This window comes from Sinohyriopsis cumingii, chromosome 1, assembly GCF_028554795.1.
Source record: "Sinohyriopsis cumingii isolate HCF-2022 chromosome 1, ASM2855479v2, whole genome shotgun sequence".
Taxonomy (NCBI): domain Eukaryota; kingdom Metazoa; phylum Mollusca; class Bivalvia; order Unionida; family Unionidae; genus Sinohyriopsis; species Sinohyriopsis cumingii.
Window position 1 is genome coordinate 124,588,656 of NC_142961.1, and position 23,698 is coordinate 124,612,353.

The window sequence follows — 23,698 nt, forward strand, 5'->3', positions numbered from 1 at the left end:
GTTAAAAATGTCGAGCTTTTTGGTATTATGCTTGTTTGTTCCACACAGCATGGTCAATTCTATCCTATATGCAGTCCTAGCTCAGTACAGTTTTAAATCAGCGTCATTAAATGTAGCTAAAGCTACCTAATTTTAAATACTTCATGTGAAGCAAAGTATACACTGTTAGCTACATTTAATGACGCTGACCTGAAAATGACTGTCTACAGATAGGGTAAAATTCTCAATGCTGTGTGATATGAACAATATAATAGGAAACACTGCTCCATGCATGTAGACTATAGACCTATATATACACTTCATAGCGTCCCAACTCTCTTAACAAATACTGAAAACGTAGTAACAGCCAGAAAAGTGTTATATAAAACATGCTTTTTTTATAATTTTATTAAGCATCTCCATTGTGCCCCGGTTGAATCAAAAAGATACCTACAATATTTAATGACAAATAATACACTTACCAGCCAGAATGAATCATTTATCCGTCAGCACATAATTCCATAAGCAAATTTCACTGTAGCACTTGCCATTTTTCCAGGACAGAAAAATAAATCTTCAAATAATCCATGAACTTGAAAGTTTAGCACAAAGTTATCCGCTAGAGTCCGTTTTTGGAGGGTCTTTTATTATACACAGAGGTAATTTTACAATCAATATTTAGGACAACACAGATATGTCACACACAGTTTCACCTACTCCAAAGAAAAGAATAGTTATATACGATAGTTTCCCATGAATAATCTAAAGAAATATGTTACTCTTCGTTACAGCTTGTACCAGGTATAACTAGAGTAGAGATGAGTAGCCAATATCGTTTTATTTTTTACAATATAACTTTTCAAAATTGGAACTGATGAAAATAAAACAGTTTCTTGTAATAAATATTAATTATTTATTTCTTGTAATAAATATTAATTATTTATTTCTTGTAATAAATACTAATTATTTATTGTCAATTTCATATAACATCATTATATTAAATGTGATAATAAGTCATTATTATACGATGTTTTATGTTTTTATTTTTCTTCGCTCACGCGTATAAATTGTGTACTTCGGACGTAATGGTCACACCACAGCCCTCATTAACATATTTATATTAATGCACCACATGTAAACATTGGACGTGAATACTAGTGCAGAATTCTTTTTACTTTAATGAAAAATATTGGGTGAGAAAAATAATCTACGTTGAGGTTTGGACTGAGACAAGGAAATCTCAGTCGCGGGTTTATATTATATGTCTCCCCACTTGGGCAAGCCTCGTGGGGAGACAAATAATATAAACCCTTGACTGAGATTTCCTTGTCTCGGCCCAAATCCCAACATAGATTCTATATATCCGTGGCCACGATGGCAGCTGTCTTGAAAATCTTGTTATTGCTACCACTTCTTAATGGAAAATCAGCATACGGTTTTCACTCGAAGATTTTTGAAGTCTATTTGGACTTAAATAAAACTTACGCCTGGTGTAATGTATACAAAATTAGTCTGCATTGGAACACTTCCTTGCATCAGAGTTCACACAAATTAAACAAGCACTTCTGAGAAGTCTGAATAACAGTTCCATCCAGTATCATATGATTTCAGAGATGAACTGTAATGACACTTGTAACCAAAAAACTCTCGAATGAACTATTGAGAGCAGTAAAGAATATTAAATACCTCATAAAAAAACATTTTAATATCTTTTTACTGGTATTCAGATTTGAATTTCCGTGCATTTGTTACAGGTCTCTGTAAGTAGATAACTTATTCTCATTGGTTTTTTGGAGCATGTATACAAATGCCTTTTGGGACCACAGAACACATTTTTGGGTCTCACCCACCCACCCCATCAACACACACACGCAAGCGTGCACACATGCTTGCACGCATTCACTGTAAGGTTGGTAGATACACATTATGCTCTTGAGAAAAATGATCATATTTTAATAGATTTTTTTTGTTTCAAGAACTTTTTCTTGGTTTAAGAAATTGATTGTTTGCAATTTTATTGTGCTATGTTAAAAACATTTAAGATCATATTTTTTACATCAGCATTCATTTGAAACTTGGTGAACTGTTAATACAGAATCTGTTTTAAGTTTGCTAGTTTGTACCCCAGCATGCTAGGAGATGTGGCATTGTTGAAATAAACTGTCAGAACAAATTTAATAAACCAATCAAGGTGTGCCTTAGAAGGATCCTAACTGAGTCATAATAAAACATTTAACAGAAATAAACCAATAGAAACTGTTGGTAAATATGACTGAACCAATCAAGTTGCACATTATTAAGACCGCTCTGATGGCCTAGTGGTTAGAGCAGCCTCCTTGAAGTGGGAGCTCGTGGGTTCAAACCCCAGTCGAGTCATACAAAGACTTAAAAAAATGTTACTAACAGTTGCCTCGCTTGGCGCTCAGCATTAAGAGGTTAGTGTTAGGACTGGTTGGCCTGATGTCAGGACAATGTGACTGGGTGGGACATCATGCTATGTGTCTGCGGCATGATGCCCCAGCGCTAGACATCACTATAAACTGCCACACTGCAGACATCGTGACTGAAAAATTGTTAAAAGTTCCGTTAAAAATCTTAATCATACACACACACATAAAGATCCTGAACCATAGTAATGCCATTAACAGGCTAGAGTCCATATTCTGCAGAACACTTGTCATTACAAATACTGTTAATAAACAGAAATTAAAGTAACATCATAATACAAGACTGACCAGTAATATTGACCAAGAATAATCATACTTATGATTGTTCTATTTGGCCATCAGAATAAACTGGCACCCTGTTCAAATTAACACTGTTATTCAGAACTCATTTGGTGTTGGTTTAGTGTGTCTGTTGTGGAACCATCATTAGTTGAATCAAGCCATAACACTTACTTTTCTATTTTTACCATCATTGTCAGCAGTTTGTTCAGGTTTTAGTTGATGTGTTCAAGATCAGGTTTAAATTGTAATGAGTTTGGAAATTATAATATATAGCTTGATTTTATTTTTTAAATAATTTGTTTATTTTTGTTACTGATCTAGATGTAGTTTTACTGTTAACTATTTAATCTGAATTATTGAAAGGCTTTAAATCATTGGAACATTAATTATGATCATAAACAATTTCTCTTTAAGGGTTTGTATCCTGAGTCACATGGTATTATATCTAACAGCATGTATGATGAGGAAATAAATCAAATCTTCACGCTCTCAAGCAGTACAAAGTCTGATCCTAGATGGTGGAAAGGAGAACCAGTAAGCATCAAATAGTAATTGTAATATAAACCCATGTTATGTCCATGTACAGTGCATGGAAAAAAATAATTTATCTTGCACAGTCAAAAGAACTGCATCAGTATTAAAAATATTACGTTAAATTTGTGTGAAAGTTTTTCAAGTTAGATAAAGGGTGCGGGATGTATCAGTGCAGGAGCTGCAGGTAAGGTGCTAGATTTCACAACATCCTTGTTTATATTATGTATGATGTCAACACGACAAGTGATTTTTGCATAACTTAAACATCTTACATAGTTACAATAATAACATATTGAATTGATATTGGTCCTCATTATGTGACAATAATGTTCTTTATTCCTTTATTCAGCTTGTAATAATTACATTTGTCTCTCATCATTACAATTTCCAACAATCTGATTGTTCAGGCCCTTTTGAATTTTTGGGGTTCATACCTGTATGAACTTAACTCATTCAGCCCCGATCCTGTCTGTAGGCGTGATTCGGTTTCTGCATTCAAGTGCCGATCCCGCCTGTAGTCGTGATTTGTTTACTGCATTCAATGGCCAATCCCGTCTCCAGGCGTGATGAATGTGTGTAAGATTCAACATCACTGATTGGTTACAAATGTTGTTTATCCAGGAACTAAACAACTATTAAACCAATCAGAAATGATTTTATTTTCATCTGTGGAAATTTGAATTGCTCAGAAGCCGAGGGTTGCCGTTTGAGAGCAGTTGAACTACACGTGTTCTGTTCATGAAAAGGCGAAAATGATGGCAGACGTAAGAGTGGTTTTTGATGATGATCAGAGCGAAAATGAGGAGTTTCTCGGGTTTGATCTCGAAAATATTGAGCAAGCAGAGGAAAGATATGCTCGGCAGTTGGATATTATGCGAGATTTTGATTTAGAATCGGACATAGAAGTTTCCGAAATTGAATCGTCAGAAGAGGAGGATGCTGATAGCAATGATGATAGATTTCTTGCTGATCTAGCTAATTGGAGCGATCATCTTCGGCCTGTCCAAATTGATGATTTTAGTGGGCCAATTCCTGGACCTACAACAAACATTGACAAGGAAAAAAGAGAAATTGATTTTTTTCATTTGTTATTTCCAGAGGAACTGTACTCGGACATTGCAAATGAAACCAATGCATATGCACAAAAATGCATATTAGTATCACCAAACAAAACGTGGTATCCAACAACAGCAGGCAAGATAAAAGCTTTGGTTGGGGCTCATGTTGTTATGGGAGTTCTTCCAGAACCAGCCCAAGATATGTATTGGTTTAAGGATAAACTTTTCCATCCTTCCAGCATTGAACTGAAATTTAGTCGTACAAGATTTGAAAATCTACAGAAATATTTTCATGTGACTGACACCAGCAACAACCCACCTCGAAGAGCACCTGGGTACGATAAACTGGCCCACGTTCGACCAATATTGGAGCGTATTCGCAACACGTGCTAGAGAATACAACCCACATCATGAGGTGTCCATTGATGAAGCAATGATTGGATTTTCAGGACGACTGGGCTTTAAGCAGTATGTTCCTTTAAAACCAACCAAGAGAGGCATCAAAGTATGGGTTCGAGCGGATCCTCATAATGGTTATGTTGGGGACTTTCAGGTTTACACTGGAAGGAACAACAACAATCCAGAATTGAATCTTGGACAAAGGGTTGTTCTTGATTTGATGGATCCTTTGTTTCATCTTGGACACCATGTCTACATTGACAGTTTTTTTACATCTCCAGGCCTATTTCTTGAGCTTCGACAAAAAGGTACGTATGGCTGCGGAACAGTTCGATCAAATCAAAAGGGTCTTCCATCTGGATTACACAAAATAAAGCTGAAGGAGCAGGGCCAAAGCATAATCAAACAGAAAGGAGATATGAGAGTTACAGTTTGGCGTGACAAGAAGAATAATCACTATACTGTGTACCAACTGTGACAGCGAAGCCACATCTGTTAGTCGGAAGCAGAAAGATGGTTCCATCAAGGATGTTCCATGTCCACTCCCAGTCTAACTGTACATGTACATGAATGGAGTAGACCATGCGGATCAAATGCGAGCAACTTACAGCACTGGTAGAAAGTCCTTGAAATGGTGGAAGTATCTGTTCTTTTTCCTTTTCGACATTTCAATAGTAAATTCATATTTGCTGATGAAAGAATCGGGGAACCATAATGTCGTCACCAAAAACAACAGGAAAGAGCTAGAACACAGTTGGAGTTTAGAATGAATCTTTCACATCAACTGCTTGGAGACTTTGTAGGTAAAAGGAAAAGGGAAGTATTAGTTCAACCCCCAATTCAGCAAGGTCAACATTGGCCAGTGGTCATGCCAAAGAAAAAAACCTGCAAAATGTGTTCACTGAACAAAGTTCCATCTGAACCAACAACTGGATGTGAACAGTGCCAAATAAATTTATGTGCAAAATGTTTCAAACCATATCACAGTTTAAATTTTTCTGGTTTATTTCAATGAAATTAAGGGAAGTGATGTGATATTTCTAAAAATGTGGCACATAATTTTGTAAATAGTGTATAAATAAGTTGTGAAAGACTTGGACAAATAGGAAAGAAATATATCACTGTGTAGACAAATTCATTTGGAATATTTGGTGAAAATTTTGAGAATTTTAATTGGATACAAGAGGAGAAATTAAGGTAAGAGTTAATGCATGTGCATGATGTTTACAAAAAATACATCACTGTGTAGACAAATTCATTTGGAATAATTGGTGAAAATTTCATAGATTTGTATTGGATACAAGAAGAGAAATTAAGGTAAGAGTTAATGCATGTGCATGATGTTTACAAAATTTTCCAAACAGGTAAAACCTCTCTGGGGCACAAGCAGCTAGACACAGCTTAGTGCTGATGGGGCATAGCAGCAGTGATATTGAAAACAGGTCTGGGGCTGAATGAGTTAAACATATATAACCCAAACATATATAATTTAGCCCCACCCATTGGCACTACTTTTGCTCCATATTTGCACTGAAATCTAATCTCTGTAAGAGATTTGCAAGCTGCATTGATGTAACAAAGCAAATTTTCATAGATACTTTTGAACAACAAAACTGCTTAATTTTTTTTAGTTAAGAAATGATTCTTCATTCATATTAATCACAGGCAGCCCCCTCCATCCATACCCAAGTTTTAAGCTATGAACAAGAAGTTTGCTATCAGCACTTGTCAACCAGAATTGATTTAATTTTGAGTGTTTTGATGATTTCTTGCATTGATAATGTTCATAAATAATGGTGATGCTCTCTCAAATGTCTACATCAGGAAATTATGGTTAAAGTAATGAAATTGAAATTAATGCTTCAGTTTAGTCATATGCTAATTTTTCAAACATGGATTTCACTTTGGGTACTTTAACTATGTAGTACAATGGACTATGTAGTACTATGGACTGTGTAGTACAGTGGACTATATAGTACAGTGGACTGTGTTGTACAATGGACTATATAGTATAATGGACTGTGTAGTACAATGGACTATGTAGTACTATGGACTGTGTAGTACAGTGGACTATATAGTACAGTGGACTGTGTTGTACAATGGACTATATAGTATAATGGACTGTGTAGTACAATGGACTATGTAGTACAATGGACTGTGTAGTACAATGGACTATGTAGTACAGTGAACTGTGTAATACAGTGGACTATGTAGTACAGTGGACTGTGCAGTACAATGGACTATGTAGTACAATAGACTGTGTAGTACAGTGGACCATGTAGTACAGTGGACTGTGTAGTACAGTGGACCATGTAGTACAGTGGACTGTGTAGTACAATGGTGGCTTTTCAGATATTGATTTAATGACCAAGGGTCACTTTGTGCCATGTCTTGCAACTGGTTCCTGTCTTCTGATTGGTTGAATGCAAATTCTGGATATGTTTGTATTCATCCATGGCTAATAAACGTTAGAATGATCTGTTTAAAATATTCTAAAAGACTTTTAATTATTTTTTATCTTTACTAGATTCTAAAATTTAATTGCAAGGATTGACCAGGATTATTTGTTTACATTCACATTAGTATGAACTGAAGAAAAAAAACTGCAAACTTTATTCAGTTTGCACAGTGTTTTTTCTGTTTATACTTTAATGAACATAAAAAATAAATTGTCAATCTTAATGTCCTGAAATACTGATTTGCTTTTTGTCATGATTTAAAATCTTGTAGCCAACATGCAATGGCTGTTGCATTTTATTTCATTCTATTTCTTTTATTAATTCTTTCATTCAGTGCATCTGTCAGTTAGTTTGAAAGTTAGTCACTAATTTAATGCATTCTTCCTCATTCTGTTTTATTATATTGCAGCTTTGGATCACAGCACAAAGACAGGGACTAAGGACAGCTACTTATTTCTGGCCAGGATCTGATGTCAACATTACTGGTGACTTTGGCATAGCTTAAACATCTTACCTATTTACCACTGAGATTTTAAACATCTTACATTGTTACAACTGGGCTTTTAAACATCTAACATTGTTACCACTGGAATTTTAAATATCTTACATATTTCCCACTGGAATTTTAAACATCTTACATAGTTACCACTGGGATTTTAAACATCTTACATATTTACCACATGGATTTTAAACATCTTACATAGTTACCACTGGGATTTTAAACATCTTACATAGTTACCACTGGGATTTTAAATATTTTACATAGTTCCCACAAAGATTTTAAACATCTTACATAGTTACCACTGGGATTTTAAACATCTTACATATTTACCACATGGATTTTAAACATCTTACATTGTTACCACTGGGATCTTAAACATTTTACATACTTACCGCTGGGATTTTAAACATCTTACATAGTTACCACTGGGATTTTAAACATTTTACATAGTTACCACAAAGATTTTAAACATCTTACATAGTTGCCACTGGGATTTTAAACATCTTACATATTTACCACATGGATTTTAAACATCTTACATTGTTACCACTGGGATCTTAAACATTTTACATACTTACTGCTGGGATTTTAAACATCTTACATAGTTGCCACTGGGATTTTAAACATCTTACATATTTACCACATGGATTTTAAACATCTTACATTGTTACCACTGGGATCTTAAACATTTTACATACTTACCGCTGGGATTTTAAACATCTTACATAGTTGCCACTGGGATTTTAAGCATCTTACATAGTTACCACTGGGATATTAAAACAGAACAGACACTCTTTTTCTTTGGAATACAAATAATTCTCTGGTTGATGGACTGTTTAACTTATTTAATAATTTCTCTTTGCAAGCATTTAATGATTATTCAGTAGAAATTCATATGCATGTTTTGTAATATAAATTGCCTTTTTCTATTACTCACGGTGGTATGTTTTTATTTTTTTTTATTTTTTTATTTTTTGACCTATTTTTCTAAGTTTATTTTTCAAAGTATGTAATGTGTTAGAACATACAGCTTTCACATGTATGATAGAGATTATTGGATTTTGTGAAAACATTACTCTTATACTTGTATCTCACATGTTTTTATATTGACTTGTTTGAATGTAAATCAAGTTGAAATGAGGTAAGAAAAACCCAATAGTATTCTATCAGGTCGTAACAGTTTCATATTCACCAGGTTATAACAATTGTATACTTATCATGTTGTAACAGATTCTGACAGTGTCATATTCACCAGGTTATAACAATTTTATACTTGTCTTGTTGTAACAGATTTTGACAGGGTCATATTACCAGGTTATAACAATTTTATACTTGTCAGGTTGTAACATTGTCATATTTGCCAGGTTGTAACAGTGTCATATTCTTCAGGTAATAACAATTCCATGCTAGTTGTGTTGTGCCAGTGTCATCATATTTACCAGGTTGTAACAGTGTCATATTCATCAGGTTGTACAAATTCCATGCTAGTCAGGTTGTGACAATGTTATATTCACCAGGTTGTAACAATGATATATTCACCAGGTTGTAACAATGTTATATTCACCAGGTTGTAACAATGTCACTTTCCAAATTGTCATATCAGGAATATATCATTTTCACTAGGTTGTAGCAGATTCATGTTCACCATGTTGTAATAATGTAATATTCACTAAGTTGTAACCATATCATATTTACTTTCCAAATTGTCTTTTTAGGAAAGTATCCTGATGAGTGGAAGATGTATGATGGGTAAGTCTTCAGATACACTTTTGTATTGCTTTTATACTGAGTAAGTTCATGACTGTATACCTGTGTGTCAACTGCAGCCTCAGGGTTATAAAATAGGCCCACTATGCCATCCTGCAAGTCACAAGAGGCAACATCTTTCCCTGACATTCATTCCATGATTATATTCCAGATGAGAAGCTCATGGACTTTTCAAAGAATGTGATTTTCATAAAAATGTGACTTAGTATTTTAAACATTTTACACATTTTTGCCTCTAGCCCTTTTGGCAGAAACCTATTCTTACTTGGCATTATATAGTCATGATTGTGTTCTTATGCCATTTAACCCTATACATACATGCATGTACTTATCCATGTAACACAGTATACCTAGATCTGCCATCCTATAATGTACAAGCAGACCTGGGTCTGTTTTGTTTATTCTGCTTAGGATAGCCAGTTTTTGTGACCTTGAAACGATATGATCATTATGATGTCATCAACATGGCATCGTGTTTTATGTAGATGTATTGTTTATGCTATGAAATCTGAGAGACTGGATGTTGTGCTATGACATCTTATAAAATTACAAATTTACATGTTCTGTCCCTTATTAAAAAGTGAAAAAGAAAACTGGTTATAAATTATTAAATTGCAATAATTGTGTTGTGAAAGAAAATGATATGATCAGCAAAAACTATATGAAACCTTTGGAAATCTTTAAAGATTTAAGGCATATCATTACCTGGGCTACAAAGGCTTTCTGTTGCAGAAAACTGGTATGATCTCAATAATTTTGTTCTAGTAAAAAGAATTCACTCATGTATTTCTTTTTTGTGTATTTGATAAGAAGAACCTATAATCTTTCACCTGTGCAAATTTGAATTTTATTTTTAAATGTACAAGCAGCTATTTTTATGGACAAGTAGTGTTGGAGTACCTTTTGCTACACTTTTCTATGTAATCAAGCTTGTATATTAAATATGCGTGCTTTCACTCTCAGCTCCAAAGTAAGAACTGTTGAACAAAGATGCTGCACATGACAGCTGGGACTGTTTTGATTGGCTGGCAAGTGATGTATTAATACATCTCATGCATATTAATGCAGACTATTTACAGGAATGGTAGTGAGTGGGTCACCTATTGCTGTACATAAACTATGCTTGAGTAAGCGCTTAAGCGACAATTTATACACAACAAAACATAGATCCTTGACAGAATGTTATGGATAACCCTTGAGTAAAGTATCTTCAGCAGAAACTGAAGGAGCGCAGCAAAGACTGGGCTGTCTAATGAAAGTTGGGATGACAGCGGCAACTGTGTGGACTTCACTCAGTGGTTTAGTTTGAATACGCCATATAGTGCTGACATTAGACTCTTGGGTGAATAATGGAATGAAGTGAATGCCCAAAGAGAACAGACATTGTCCCCCAAGAATGTTATAAGTTGTGGAAGCCTTCAGTATTCAATGAAGAAAAAAAATGTTTGTCTATGCAACAGCAGCATATCAACAGTAATAGAAAAGAAGGGTATACATTCATGTCGGAATAAATTGACAATGGCAAGAAACAGCATGTAATTACTATAAGAAGACTGGTATTACTACTGTAACACTAGACTCTGACTTTTCAAAACAAAGCCCAATGAACTGTAATAAGTCAACGATTTATGAAAATGTCAGGTCTTTTGTGAATGTCTCAGATTAGTTCCATGCATGTCTTTGAAAATGGCAAAGAAGAACTATGGGAAGTTGAGAATGGAAACAAATAAATTATCACATCCAACATGGATAAGATGCAAGATGATCACATCCATGAAATGGTTAGAAGAATACCATGAGAATGCACAAACACCTCCATGAATTAAACAAACTGAAGGCATGTATGGCTATGAAAATGATGGATGTGCACAATTGCCAAAATTGATGAACACTGGTATGACACACATGCAGAACTCCACACATATACCATTTTGTTTTTAGAAACACACTGAATACACATATGGCAGTGAGAATGATGGATTATAGCACAAGTTCCACACAATGAACATTGGCATCACACACATGCAGAACTCTACACATAATAAATATAGAAACACAATGAATACACATATGGCAATGAGAATGATGGATTATAGCACAAGTTCCATACAATGAACCTTGGCATCACACACAGGCAGAACTCCACACATAATAATATAGAAATACAATGAATACACATATGGCAATGAGAATGATGGATTATAGCACAAGTTCCACACAATGAACCTTGGCATCACACACATGCAGAACTCCACACATAATAAATATAGAAACACAATGAATGACTATGTAAACTGGAAGTGTGATATTGTTTACAATTACATGAGTTTCCTGAATGAAGAGGGGCAAGTGATGCAACATCTATTTGGAAAAAGAGATAATATTCACCTGTCTGCCAAAAGGGTGGAAAAACTGGCAAAAAATATAAATGCAGTCATTTGTGTAGTCTGGTCTTACAGCCACATTACAAACTTCATCCATCCCTATAAATCCAGTGTAGGTCAAAGCAGCATCAGACAATATTTTCAGCCATATCAATACAGTCAAAAAACTTTGGGATGTGATTACTGTGGTGAGATCAAACATTCAGCACAGGAATGCAGGCACAGACAGCCAATACAATGCCATCAGTGTGGTAGCTTTGGACACAAAGCCAAAACTCACACTAGAAATTTGGAATAGGAGAATTGCAATGAGGCCACCTCAGCTCCACAGGAAGACTCTATCCAGTGGGAGGACCAATCTATCTATCAAGGACTGTCATATACACCAGGCATCCCTTGTCAAAACAGATTTGATCCCCTTGCTGATGCATGTTCTGAATGTGGAAACTTGCCAGCTACTTGTACATATTCAAATATGACTGATTGTTCAGATTTATACAATGATTATAAAAGAAGAAAATGCAGTTGTGAAAAAACTAATTTTTAATACGGTAATGATAGTTGTAATGATGATCACTGTGAACATAGTTTTAATACTTTTAATGTCTCCTTGAGTGCCTCTAATAGCATTGATATTAATCTCATGAATTTAGGAGTTTCTAGCAAAGGTTTACAAATAGGTCATTTAAATATTCAGGGTTTTCTTGGAAAGATTGATCAAGTTAAGTTATTGCTAACCTCTCCAAATAATAATATCCATTTATTTGGACTCTTGGAAACAATGTTAACAGAAAGTCAGGGTGAAAATTTCTTGTATATCAATGGCTATGACAAACCTTATCGAAAGGATAGGAAAACAGGCGTTGGTGGGCTCTTTGTGTATGTTAGAACCAGTACTATTTGTAAAAGACGGGAAGACCTAGAAATACAGGAAATAGAACAAGCATGCCCCTTTAAAAACACACAGGATAAAGAAAGACCACCAGCCAGGCTGGATCTCCCCAGAAATTTTAGAAGCAATAAAGCAAAGAGACCAACTAAAATCATTAGGAAATCAAATAGAATATAGAGTTTGGAGGAATAAAGTTAATAAAATGATACATCAAGCCAAACAAGTGCACTATAAAAAAGTGCTTGATGAAAACCAAAATAATCCCAGAGCTATCTGGAAAGTGTTTACAATGTTTGGTGCAGTCAAATGTAAGAGTAAAGCTGAAATTTTATCCCTCAATCATGAGGGCCTTTACACTGACATCTCAAATATTTTTAACAACTTTCTGTTCAAAGTGCTGAAAAACGTCAAGAACTCAGAACTTCATCTGATCATCTGGAACTCAAACATTTTTGTGCTAAAAAGCTACCAAACAATATAAAGTTTGAAATTCCTGAAATGAGTCCCGAATTTGTGTTGAAATATATTAAAAAAATGGATGATAGTAAAGCTACAGGACCTGATATGATTGGACCAAGGCTACTAAGGTTAGGTGCACCTGCAATTGTAGAGAGTATAGCTTTCATTTGCAATGAAAGTATTATGTCTAATAAATTTCCACACACATGGAAAGGGGCCCTGAGTGGCTGAGTGGTCTAAAGCACTCTCTGTATGGATCACTGCCATCTCACCTCTGTCTGCGTGGGTTCGAGTCTAGGATTCAGCCAATGTGGGTATGTGAGAAAGCTTGCCAGTAGCTTGAGGGTCGGTGGTTCTTTCCAGGGATTTCCCTGGTTCTTCCTCCACCATTGATACTGGCTGCCATGTATAGCCTATTGTGTGCTGAAAAATGGCGTTAAACCACACAACAACAACAACAAACATGGAAAACTGCCAAGGTTATACCATTGCATAAAGCAGGAACAAAAGATGATGTAAATAACTACAGACCCATCTCTGTCCTTCCTTGTCTCTCCAGATTACTAGAAAAACATGTACATTATTCTTTTCTCAACTATTTAAACACTTATGATCTTATTCACGATAATCAGTCTGGCTTTTGACAGAATCACTCCTGTGAAACTGCACTTGTATCTTTGATTGATAAATGGCTGAAAGCATTAGATCAAGGAGAAATGGTAGGCACTATTATGGTTGATTTTCGTAAAGCTTTTGATCTTGTAGACCATGAAATTTTGCTTGAAAAACTAAAAAGCTACAAATGCAGTGAAAACTCCCTAAACTGGTTTACTTCTTACTTCATCGATAGAGTGCAAAATGTTTCTTTAAATGGTCAACTTTCTGAAAGTAAAAATATTAATTGTGGAGTACCACAAGCCTCTATCCTTGGACCTCTGTTATTCATTCTGTTTATTAACAATTTACTTCTTAAGATTGGAACTTTAGTTTCTTCCACTGACGTTTTTGCAGATGATACTACATTGTCTGAAATTGGTAAAACCAAAACGATACTCGAAAATAACTTACAAGATGCTCTTAACAGACTTCAAGTATGGTGCAAGGAAAACAGTATGATCATAAATACAGAAAAAACGAAAGCCCTACTAGTTACAACACAACAAAAACGAGCAAGGCTAGATAGCGACAAACTCCAGGTTCCATTTGACAATGTGAGCCTTAATATGACCTCTCAAGATAGAATTATTGGTATATTCGTAAATAACAATCTTACTTGGTCTATTCACATTAAACGTATTTCAAAAAAGGTTAATTCTTATCTTTGGTTACTGAGGAAAATCAAAACATACATTCCTCTTCAGTATAGGGTCATCTTTTATAAAAGTTATATTCAGCCATATCTGGACTACTGTAATGTAATTTGGGGTAATACATCTAATTCAAACATAACACCACTTTTAAGACTCCAAAAGAGGGCTTGCCATTTAATTCTAGATAAATGTATAGACAATTTTCAGGATGCAATGAATAATATAAAGGTTTTAACAATACATGAAAGAATATTTCTTAGAAAGGCCAAACTGACGTATAAAGTACCCAGAAAAGACATTCCTGTCTATCTAAGCAATATCTTTCACCAAAGAGATGCTGATGGTACTCCAAATTTAAGGTCCATAAGAAGAAAAATTTACATTATACCAAGGCCAAAGAAGGGATTGTTTAAAAAACGTTTTCAATATACTAGTCCACTGGTATGGAAGAACATTCCCAGTGACATAAGGCAGGCTCCTAGCATTTCTTCTTCTCATAATCACTGGCTTAAATGGATGAAATCTTTAGAAAATTTAACAGTTCTAGTACAAAAAAGACCACCTGTTTTTCTGTAATTTTGCATCAGTTTCATAGTTGAATTTTTCAATGCAGGATGATATTTTATGTTTTATATATGTTTTTGTTTTCACAGATGCCTGTGCATGTGTTCCAGGCTTGATAATTTTAATTTTAAATTACTTAATTATTTAGTGTCAAGCCAGATTCTTCACATCATGTTGTATATACTGTATATATTGTACATAACAGCTAGAAGGCCTCAAGGTAGATTAGTTCTGTAACTAACTGAGTTACCTTCTCTTAATAAAGTCTTTATTATTATTATTATTATTACAATAGGTTATTTAACATTAATCAACTGTTTTGCTTAATTTCTGTCTGTACAGCAAAGTTGGGTTTCCAGAGCGACTCGGCACCGTAATAGACTGGTTAACTTTGCCAGCAGAACAGAGGCCACACTTTGTCACCTTATATTTTGATGAACCAGACCATGCTGGGCATGAGAAGGGACCAGAGAGTGCCATGGTAATGTTGTTTATATAGAGGATAGTACGTGCATAGCTATTATGGTTGGTTATTCATATTTGCCTAAGATCATGGAACTGAAGGGTTTTAACTGTAAACCAATGCATGGGTAAATTGTGGCACAGTGTTGCTTATTCAGAGGATCACATTATGAAAACATATTTTTCCCTTTTTTATTTCAAATTAAGTGAATTTTTTAAGGATTTGTCTGCTGGCAGGTTTCATTTATAAGCAAGAGCTAATGCTAATTGTTGACAATATGAACATTTTAGGAACCTCAAATGGAAAAAGGAACATATGAAGAGAGCTGATTGTTTACACTCTAAGTAATGTGATTACACCAGCTTAAACCTCAAGTTATTATTATAAGTAGTTACAACCCATTCTTAAACCATTTTTAATAACGGGTAATCTGTCAGCTTATTGCATGTTAATGTTTACATATTTATAACTTTCACATTTAGTTATAACTCTTGGGACAGTTCTTGGTGATTTCATGATACTTGTGTCCCTTCATCATTCTTCCAAAATGTTGGATGAACAAGAAGAAAGATTTTGAGCTTGTTGTGAACAAGAGCATCAAAAGTGATGTTTGGAAACAACCAACTGTTCTAAGCATGACTCCTTCAAAACAACCAGCGGTGCCAAGCATAGTTCCTACAAAATGACCAACTGTCCCAAGCATAGTTCCTACAAAATAACCAACTATGCCAGGCATGACTCCTACAAAACAACCAGCAGTGCCAAGCATGGTTCACACAGAACAACCTTTAGTGGCAGGCATGGTTCCTCCAAAATAACCAACAGTGCCAAGCATGACATAACCAGCTGTCCCAAGCATAGTTCCTACAAAATAACCAACTGTGCCAAGCATGACTCCTACAGAACAACCAGCAGTGCCAAGCATGGTTACACAGAACAACCTTTAGTGGCAGGCATGATTCCTACAAAATAACCAACAGTGCCAAGCATGACTCTACAAAATAACCAACTGTCCCAAGCATAGTTCCTACAAAATAACCAACTGTGCCAAGCATGACTCCTACAAAACAACCAGCAGTGCCAATCATGGTTCACACAGAACAACCTTTAGTGGCAGGTATGGTTCCTACAAAACAACCAACAGTGCCAGGTATGGGTCTCACAAAACAACCAACTGTCCCAAGCATGACTCCTACAAAATAACCAACTGTCCCAATCATGACTCCTACAAAACAACCAGCAGTGCCAAGCATGGTTCCCACAAAACAACCAATTGTGCCAAGCATGACTCTTATAAAATAACCAGCAGTGCCAAGCATCATTCCTTCAAAACAACCAACTTTGCCAGGCATGTTTCCCACAAAATAACCAACTGTCCCAAGCATGACTCCCACAAAACAATCAACAATGCCAAGCATGGTTCACGCAGAACAACCTATAGTGTCAGGCATGGTTCATACAAAACAACCAACAGTGCCAAGCATGACTCCCACAAAACAATCAACAATGCCAAGCATGGTTCACGCAGAACAACCTATAGTGTCAGGCATGGTTCATACAAAACAACCAACAGTGCCAAGTATGGTTCCCACAAAACAACCAAAAGTGGCAGGCTTGTTTCAGTTAAAACTAAAACTTCACCATCTTTATAAAGAGTTATGGCAGTAATAAACTCAATTGCCAATTTCACTGTTATTGACTTTAGGGCATTAAGTACTGGATTTCCAAACATTGTTATGTTTTTAAGTCATCAAGTAATCTATTTACAATACAAAGGTATGCAAAATCAGGCATATATCTTCCATTATGGAACAGCTTTTGATCATTTTATATTGATATTTAGGCAGAGGTATGGTTTTATTAAGTTTGGACTTTTGAATTTTGATGCATGCGGCACTTGGTACTCTATTCATACTTTGAAAACCTTTGTAACAGACATTGGTCATCAGGCATGGATTTTAAAACATTTCCTCAAATGTATTGATTAACCAGAATTGGAAATTCTTGCACAACTTGAATATGTTCAAACTCTAAAATGTTTGTATGCTTTCTAGGCATTAGATAATCTGGTGGTTATAAACAAAAGGTTTGCAGAATGATTAATAGATTTCATTTGTTTTGAATTTCTTGAAAATGATGGTGTTCAGGAATAATTGAATGACCTAGTCAAAACTACATAGATTTACAGGTTAAGGTCCTACAACAACTTTTTCATTATTTCTTAACATCTTTTGAACTTTTTTCTTTTTTTTTCTTCTTTAGATAACATATATAATGCAAAGAGACTTTTTCTGTAATGATTTGATAATCTAATTAAAGATATGTAAAACATTTTCATTGAATAGAGATACTTCTATGAAAACAGTATGCCAAAAATAAAAGGAGTGATTGTATTCAGTACTTGTTGATATATATTTTGACATGACAAATGTGAAATGCAGTATATATATATACATATATATATATATATATATATATATATATATATATATATATATATATATATATATATATATATATATATATATATATATATATATATATTACATTAAAAAATTTATGTTAAAAACTTATTTCTATGAAACTCAGAAGTGGATGCCACAAGGAATAGTGTTGCATGTACAACTGTTTTATTGTAGTGTTTTCTACAGCTTTCCAAGAAAGGTGAATCCTAGAGGTCCCCTAAGTAAAAATTATTGGGTCATTTTCATTTTCTTCAGGTCCTACCTGTTGTTTCTCCTACAATAACTCTTGCCCCTTATCTCCCCTTGCCACCGCCAGGTGTCACTAGTTTTTAAGCTTCGCTTGTACTGATAACACGTACATTATACCTCCAAACAATCAAGGCCATCTTAGCGTTAAAGTGGACCATCTGAAGTTAAATTTGGATTTATTGCATTGGACAATCATTCTTCTACAGGTTGTATACATTATTTTAACAATTTTTTCAAAATTGAGTGACTTTGTCACCCTTACGGATTTCGTCTACGGAAGACCATGTTACACACGCTATTGCTGAACTTGTGTTGTCAGTTAAGAGTTAACGCGACACTGACTAATTTCGCTTACTCCGTTAATAACGGTTGTGGTATTAGCAAATTAATAACATGCTGAATTGCTAATTTGTGCTTTGTTTTCTTTTCTTGTGTCGTTTCAGTAGAAATGTCAACCAAATGCATGAAATGCAAAAAGTTCAAAGCAAAAGAAGACAACCATGACTCTTGTATTGTATGTACCAAGTGTACATCATCTGTACCATGCAGCATGTGTAATACTTGGACAGAGCAAATGTGGGCTGATGTAGTCCAGAAGGCAGCAAAAGGGAGGAAAATAATGTTGACAGGGTACGACAGTCCACCTTTGAACAGAGGCGTCGTTTGGTCCAGGAAACGACAACGCAGCTATTGACATCAGGCCAGATATTACCCTTATTTCCCTCGCTCGCTTCCACAGCTTTTTCTGACTCTTTGGGGGAATGTTCCCCCAATTTTAGGCTGCCCAGTGGGCGTAAGTCCCCCTGCATGTCCGAGCATGGCCTTCAGGCCTGTAAGTCAGGATGCATGGGGTTTTTACCGGATCCATCGGATCCATTTCATTATACAACCTCTATGTCACCGGCTGTCCAACTGTCCCAGCATGGGGACCCTGTTGCTAAAACGGTCCCACCAGATATGATTTACGGGGATCTTAGTGATAAATCCATCCATCAAGCTGTACCGCCGGCAACATACCAATACTATGGCGGAGATTTTAGTGAGAAATCTGTCCGTCCAGCCAGGCCATTGGAGCAGCCAGTACCGGTGATAGCAGGACCATCGCCAACATTCAGGCTAACCACAAGCCAGATAAACCAGCCAGCAGGGCCAGCCGTCCATATGTTCACGGCTTATCCACAAGGGAGAGTTAGTGACAGTGTCAAGGATGACGGAATCGCATCATCTATGCCACCTGGTATGCTCTATCCAGAAATGCAAGCTATTCCAGAACACGACTCGGCACACAGTGAGGGTGACGAAACTCCTGCAAATCAGCCATACACAGATCCAACCATGGAACGGACTGAGTTTGGCTTCAAGGCAGCAGTGGAAGAAATTTATAGGATGTTGGCAACTTCAAAATGCCCTCCACCTCCTACCGCCACTCAAGACTACAAAGTTAAGGCGTCTGTAGATCTTGACAGGGAGGAAGAGACACCATCCTTCCGGCTCCTTCCCCAGTCGGCAAAAATTAAGGAGATCAATGATCGTCTATCAGGACGAATAGGTGATCCGGGGAATGCTAAGGCATTCTTTTCAGAAAGAAGTTCTCGTGTCACTGGTACAAAACTCATTCAGACACCTTCAGTACGGATCTTCCAGCCCTGGACAAAAATATGGCAGCAGTTCACATGTCCGCTCCACTGTTTTACAAAGTGGACAAAAATGTGTTCCATAACACGTCAAAGCTAGTCTGGAACATAGTCGCTATGTCTTCAATGTTAGACTTGGCTTCATTAGCCATTTTCCGACTCGCAGAAAAATCCGACAATGACCACGCTTGGGAAGCGACAGCCCGGATTGCTAGAGTTATTAACAGGGCAGCTCACCATTCCATGGCTAATGCGTTGACTGCTTCTGCCAACTTAGACCTGATACGACGTGACTCATGTCTGCGGTCCACGTCGTTCAAGCCCCATCATACTCTGGCTTTACGGATGACTCTGTTTGGGTCGCCTTTACTCTTTGGAGGAACAATTGAAGAAGTTTGGAAGCAGGCAGCTCAGGAACTGCCCCTCCAACTCGCCGCCCAACCCTCGCAGGCGTTTAGAAAAAATCCCTTGCCACAGTGGAGGGATGATTGGCGGACCAGGGACAAGGGATCCTTACAATCAAATGTGCAGTTTAGATCCCAACCCAATGCCAGGAGACAACAGTCTAATCAAGCTTGGAGGCAACCATACAGAGGCGGTAAGAAACAAAGTTTCTCCGTCTTCAAGCCTCCTAACTCTAAAAGTTGACATACCCTCCCCACCACCCGCGGACAGCCTACCTGTGGGCGGCTGCCTCCTGCAATTTCAGGACCACTGGACCACCTTTTTTCCTCAGAACGATTGGGTGATCCAGGTCATTTCGGAAGGGCTTCTGATTTCATTTATCCAGCCCCCTCCCCTGTCCTCCTCTCCCCTCTTCACGGACGTACCGTCCGATTGGGAGAAGGATACCTTTCTACAACAGGAGATAAGGTCACTCATAGAAAAACGGGCTGTGGAGATTGTGGAAAAAAAACAAAAAAAAACGCAATTGCCGGGGTTTTATTCCAGGCTGTTTCTTATCCAGAAGGCAAATGGCAAGTTGAGGCCGATCATAGACCTGAGTCACCTCAACCAATACATTTTACCACCGAAATTCAAGATGGAAATGGCGAGATCAATCCATCTTTCCATCCGGCGGACGAGTATGCCGTCAGTCTAGATATGACTGACGCATATTTTTACGTCCCTATCCACCCCGTGTCACGGAAATTTCTCCGATTCGCTTACCGCGACGCAGTTTATCTGTTCCAGGTCCTACCCTTTGGCCTCAACATCAGTCCTTGGGCTTTTACCAAGGTTATGGATTGCGTCATCACCCTGTTCCGCTCGCCTTCATCTACAGGGATGGCAGTGTACCTGGACGACATCCTCCAGAAACATATGGTAAGTTCTATTCTGCTCAAAGGCAGAAACGATCTTTTAGCACTTTTAGATCATCTAGGCTTTCTCATGAACTGGAAGAAGTCCAATCTCCGTCCATCCCAGCGTTTTGTCCATCTGGGTATGGATCTTCTCACCAATCTGAATCTGGTATGGCTTCCTTGCGCTCGCGTAATCCAGATCGTCGAACTCGATGAGTCCGTTTCCAACAGGACGTGGATTTCAGCGAGAGAATTCTTGCAACTCCTCGGATTATTCAATGCGGTGGTGGACTTGATCCCGCTTGGCCGTCTTTTTATGCGTCCCTTATAAATGACGTGACTGGCACAATGGCGCCCCTTTTCAAGTCCCATCAATCAAACAATAATGATCACGCCCGAGATAGGATCATTCCTGCGTCAGTGGCACAACCCCGGTTGGCTGTCCACGGGGATTCCTCTGGAGATGCCCCAAGTGGAGATAATGGTATGTACCAACGCCAGTACCTACGGTTGGGATGCCCACCTGTTGCCGGACTTCGCTACAGTCAGCAGCACGTGGGAGAGGCCTCTCCACATCAACTTTTTAGAAATGAGGGCTGTCATCAATGCCTTTCATTTCTGGAAGGATCAACTCTCAGGAAAAACTGTCCTCATTATGTCACACAACTCTGTGGTGGTGACTTACCTCCTCCAACAAGGGGGCACCAAATCACCAGACCTGTGCATTCTGATCTGGCAGTTTCTACGTTGGTGCGACAACCTCCACATCAATGTACAAATCAGACACATTCCCAGCAGACTCAATGTCTTGGCCGACACTCTATCCAGGAAAGGTCAAGTCATTAACACGGAATGGTCACTCCATCAATCAGTCTTTCTTCGGATTTGCACACTTTGGGGGCGTCCGATGATCGATCTTTTTGCGACAAGGTGGAATCGCAAGTTGCCCATCTTCGTCTCTCCAGTTCCAGACCCAGAGGCTTGGGCCGTGGACGCTCTGTCAATCAGCTGGGAGGGGTTGTGGGCATTCGCCTACCCTCCCACGGTTTTGGCACCGAAAATAATCCAGAGGTTAAGGGGTCAGAACTGTCGGATGATTCTGATTGCCCCTCTCAGATGGAACAAGTCCTGGGTCATCGATCTACTCGATCTAGCGATAGATCTACCCAGGAAGATTCCAACCAGCTCAAATCTCCTCAAACAACCACGGTCACAGGTGTTCCACCCCTGCCCGGACCGTCTTCTTCTTCACACTTGGCTCTTGTCCGGACAGCCTTGCGAGACAAACAATTTAAACCTTTGATTGTGGAGAGAATCTCAAGAGCAAGAAGGCCCTCCACTCTGAAGGCTTATGAGGGAAAGTGGCATGTTTTCAGGGACTGGTGCCATATCAATAACATCGTCCCTTTGAGTGTCTCAATCCCTCAACTGGCCGACTTTTTTCTCTGGCTTTTCGAGGAGAAACAGTTGGCCCCAATTACTATCAAAGGCTACCGCTCCATGATATCAGACACATTCCACCATCATGGTAGATGTGATATTGGGCATGACAAAGATCTATCAGATCTTTTAGCCAATTTTGATTTCAATTGACCAAAATCCCTCACCCTGTTTCCAAAATGGAATCTGTCCTGGGTTTTAACAAGGCTCAATTCGGACAAATTTGAACCTTTAGCCCACACTTCGTTAAAGCTAATATCATACAAAACATGTTTCTTGATAGCCTTAGCTTCAGCATGCAGGGTGAGCGAGTTACATGCCCTTTCCAGTGACCCGAACTTTCTTCAGTTTAGATCAGATGGTTCGGTGGTCCTCCTGACGCAACCAGGCTTTGTAGCCAAAAATAGGTTACCATCCATTGGCAATCAAAGAATCGTCATTGGCTCGTTCTCTTCCATAGATAAGTCAAGAGCAACAGCCATGCAAGATCCTGTTTGTGCACTCAAGCACTATTTAAAATGCACAGAGGCGTGTCGAACACACGTAAGCGCCTCTTTCTTCCGGTCAAAGCTGGTAAACGGGATATCACCCCTCAAGCCCTTGCTTCATGGCTGAAGTGGGTTATACGCTCAGCATACTCTGAGGTCTCACAAGATCAGAGTCGCCTCATGAAGATTACAGCTCATGAGATTAGAGCAATCTCGGCGAGCCTTGCATTCGAACACAATGTTTCAATCCAAGATATAATGGAAGCTGTTGGCTGGCATGCAGAGTCAACCTTCTCCAGTTTTTATCTCAGAGATTTGGCTTTGCAGAGGCAAACCTTGAATCTGGTAGGTCCGGTGTCAGCAGCCCAGATGACCACCAGACCCATTTAAAACAATCAGCACAGCCTATCAGCTTCGCTGGATTCGCCAGTGAAATTTTGTAGGTAAGAAGATTTCAATAACTATCTTCTTAACCGTATATAAGGATCACATATCACGGGACCCTAGGCTGTGTTGCTGATGAAATTAGGAGAATGGGTTATCTTTCAAATGGGGAATCCAGCCATCATTCCCTAGAAGGTACCCGGGGTGGAGGTAGGATGCTCAGCATTCCCTCCTC

General features: G+C 37.7%; 1 protein-coding gene across 1 annotated transcript in view; it reads left to right on the forward strand.

Annotated features, from left to right (window-relative positions):
- The window catches only part of LOC149807809 (uncharacterized), a 243,214-nt gene that overhangs the window by 181,738 nt on the left and 37,778 nt on the right, over positions 1-23,698 (forward strand). The window contains exons 23-26 of the mRNA XM_089960550.1: positions 3,123-3,242; positions 7,568-7,643; positions 9,376-9,409; positions 15,379-15,517. Of these exons, the coding sequence (XP_089816676.1) occupies positions 3,123-3,242; positions 7,568-7,643; positions 9,376-9,409; positions 15,379-15,517 (369 nt within the window). The remainder of the gene's footprint in view (positions 1-3,122; positions 3,243-7,567; positions 7,644-9,375; positions 9,410-15,378; positions 15,518-23,698) is intronic.